Raw genomic sequence first — 3,645 nt, 5'->3', positions numbered from 1 at the left:
CTTACATTTGGAAGGTAGGTATTATTAATCTTCATTAATTTCATAGTGGAATTAGGTTCAAAAAGGTGAAGTGATTTTCCCTGAGGTGTTACTGCTGGCTGGAAATTGAACCTGGTCTATTAAACTCCAAAATCTATCTGATCCCACTGTGAAGCTGTTCCTTGTTTTGGAGAGTGGGGAATTAGGGTTAAGTAGATTCAACATAGTGGTTCTCAACCCTGCCTGCACATTAGAACCACCAAGAAAAATTTAAAACCCCCCACACCCCAAACTCATTACAATAGACTCCTAGGGGAGAGATGCTCTATCCACATTTTTTATAGCTCTCCAGATAGTTCCAATGTGCAGACAAGCCTAAGAATCACTGAGTTAGCCCAACTCTTCTCCTAAGAAGTGAGCAATTGAGAAGCCAATAAATGAAATGGCAACTTTGTCAGAACTAGTATCTCTCCATTCCTTCTCCAGGACTCTTTCCAATAAGCTGGCTGAACATAACATGCTGTAGTGAGATGAAGCAGAACGGGAAAGAAAGTAGGATGCAGGAATTTGCCAAGGGAAAATACATAAGGAGCCGAGAATCCAAGCCAACACTGGAGGCAACACACATTTAGGAGCTGAGGAGAAGATTCCAAAAGATAGAGAATTTCACCAAACTAAAATCCTTAACATCAAGAGCAAGACTTCTTCATTTAGGAGTCCTCCTGTGCTTGGCATCTCTTACACAACGGATGGATGAGTGGATGGAGGGAATGAGAAAGGTGGTGTGGCTCTAATGGACAAGAAAGTTCAGAAGCCAAGTTGAGTAGGAAACGGGTGTCACACTGGGATTCAGGAAAGGGATAATAACAGGAGAGATGGCTTTACCCAGTGTGAATCTACCAAAGTAAGGAGTACAAAAGTGAATGACCTCCATGAGGAAGCCATATTGTAAGGTTTTCTGATTAGGATGATTTTTTTTTTTTTTTTTTTTTTTTTGAGATGGCATCTCGCCCTGTTGTCTAGACTGGAGTACAGTGACACTATCTTGGTTCACTGCAACCTCTGCCTCCCGGGTTCAAGTGATTCTCCTGCCTCAGCCTACCAAGTAGCTGGGATTACAGGCATGAGCCACCATTGCCAGCTAATTTTTTGTATTTTTTAGTAGAGACGGGGTTTCACCATGTTGGCCTGGCTGATCTCAAACTCCTGACTTCAGGTGATCTGTCCACCTCGGCCTCCCAAAGTGCTGAGATTGCAGGTGTAAGCTACCACGGCCTGGCCTGACCATGATTTTAGAAAACACAAAAATATTACCATGATGAAGGGTTCTCCCTTGGCAGAAATAGAGGCCTGCTAACAACGGTGTGAGTAAGTTGGAAAGTGAATCCTCTATATCTAGTTCAGCCTTCAGATGATTGCAGCCATGGCTAACGGCTTGACTGTAATTTCACGGAAAATCCTGAGCCAGATCCACCCTGCTTAAGCTGCTTCTGAGTTACTGACCCATGGTAACTGTGAGAAAATACTTACCTATTGTCTTAGCTGCCAAGTTTTGGCAATATTTCACACAATAGATAACCAATACATATAAAGTTCATCAACATATGCAAGCAGTCCATGGTAGGACTTCCTCCCCTGTACCAGATTTAACTAACATCCCATGAACAGACCATAAAGCAGAAAAGCGAAGTTTCAGAATTAGTTACCTGTACAATTGGTGGAGTTGTCTGTGAATAAGGTGATGTCACACCATAGACTGCTGGACATGTCTGTCCTTGATAATATATGGTTGCTTGAGACTGTGCAGGAGAGTACTGCTGCTGTACACTGACAGACTGCTGGTTTGAATCCCAGACACTATAATTCTGTCCCTGAACTGGGCCGGGGGCCGGCACTGGCAAGACAGCAACGCTGGAGTCTTGGTGTACTACACCTTCACTCTGGGCCACATACTGGGAACTGGAAACTTCCACAGAAGCTGCCACATGTGGCACCACTGGTACTGGTGGTGGGGCAGAAAGGGGTTCTGTAGAATGTCCCACCATGGGCTGAGCATGATCATAAGGAGCTGGAGAACACACTGGGTCCATGCTGGGTGTGGGCAGGAGCACCTTTCCAGCATTAGGGTTGCTGGGATCCACATAGGCCTGCATGGGATAACCTGGTGGGTAACCAGCAAAGGGATGATGTGGGGCATTATAACCAAGAGAGTCATAGGGCAGTGGTGATGTCATTCCCAGGTTCTGCATCTGTTGCTGTTGTTTCTGAGCCTCCCGTTGAGCCACCTCTTGCTCAAACAACTTCCGGCGTTCCTCTGTAGAAAGTTTATTGCGGTCTTTAATTCGTACTTTCTTTTTAGAAGTTGGTGTATCATATCTAGAAAGAAAATAAGGACCACAAAAAGTTTCTCCCTAAATCATAGACATAATCAAAGCACTAGTAAGTATTAAGTCACTCATGACTAAACCACTAACCACACCAAACCCTATTTGGCAGTAGTTTAAAACTATACTCAAAATTACTCAGCTTGTCTTGCAGACAGAACAGAATCTCAAGGAACTGATAATGAGATGAAAATAATTTCATCTCTTTCCTTAGGTTTCTAGAATTTTAAGATTATAGATAGATATAGCAACCTATTCTTTATAGCTGGGGACACTGCTATAATCACAAATTCTAAAATTAAAAAACAGAATAAGTGTCATTAATCAAGAAATAATCCAATACTCAATCTAATTTATTGTCCCTAAATTCCACAGTATGGTCAAGCAGGAGATCAGATTTGAAGAGAAATACTTGAAAAGTAACCTTCAAATTCAAAAGTCTAATGAATTCCAACTAGGAAAAGAAAAAGAAATCCTCATAAAAACATACAGTAGAAAGCCATATACAAAGAGAACATCTTAAAAGTAGACCAAGAGAAAAGCCAGATTAGAGAAGGATGATAATTAGACCAAGTCTCACAAAACCAGTTAAGGGAAGCCAGAAAACTGAAGAATAGAGTCAGAATGTTGAGAGAAACTATTTCCCCCAAAAAACTTTCTTTCAAATATGAGCGAGAGGCCAGGCATGATGAGGCGGGCAGATCAACTGAGGTCAGGAGTTCAAGACCAGCCTGGCCAACATGGTGAAACCCTGCCTCTACTAAAAATACAAAAATTAGCTGGGCGTGGTGGCGCGTGCCTGTAATCCCAGCTATGCAGGAGGCTGAGGCAGGAGAATCGGTTGAACCCGGGAGGCAGAGGTGGGAGTGATCTGAGATCGCGCCACTGCACTCCAGCCTGGGCAACAGGGCAAGACTCTGTCTCAAAAAGAAAAACGGAGAATATTCACATAAGACTTGTACATAGCAGCAATATTCACAACAGTCAAATGTCTCTGAAATGATGAATTTATAAACTATGGTACATGAATACAATGGACTACTCAGCAATAAAAAAAAAAAAAACCATTGAGACACATAGTAACATAGATGAATGAATCTAAAATGCAATATGACAAGTGAAAGAAGGCAGATTCAAATGCTATATACTATATACCACTTTTTTGACATTATGGAGAAGACAAAACGAGAGGGTCAGAAAGCAGATCAGTGGTTGCCAGCAGTTAGGGATGTGGAAGGGACTGACTACAAAGGGGCACAAGGGAATTTTTTTTTTTTTTTTT

At 42.1% G+C, this 3,645-nt stretch overlaps 1 protein-coding gene across 1 annotated transcript in view; it reads right to left on the bottom strand.

Annotated features, from left to right (window-relative positions):
• SETD2 (SET domain containing 2) overlaps positions 1-3,645 on the bottom strand; it is a 134,738-nt gene that overhangs the window by 40,692 nt on the left and 90,401 nt on the right. Inside the window, exon 13 of the mRNA XM_011981141.1 lies at positions 1,686-2,355. Within this exon, the coding sequence (XP_011836531.1) occupies positions 1,686-2,355 (670 nt within the window). The remainder of the gene's footprint in view (positions 1-1,685; positions 2,356-3,645) is intronic.

This window comes from Mandrillus leucophaeus, unplaced genomic scaffold, assembly GCF_000951045.1.
Source record: "Mandrillus leucophaeus isolate KB7577 unplaced genomic scaffold, Mleu.le_1.0 Scaffold22, whole genome shotgun sequence".
NCBI classification, from domain to species: domain Eukaryota; kingdom Metazoa; phylum Chordata; class Mammalia; order Primates; family Cercopithecidae; genus Mandrillus; species Mandrillus leucophaeus.
Note: the sequence above shows the minus strand (reverse complement) of the source record. Positions and strands in the feature narration are given on the sequence as shown.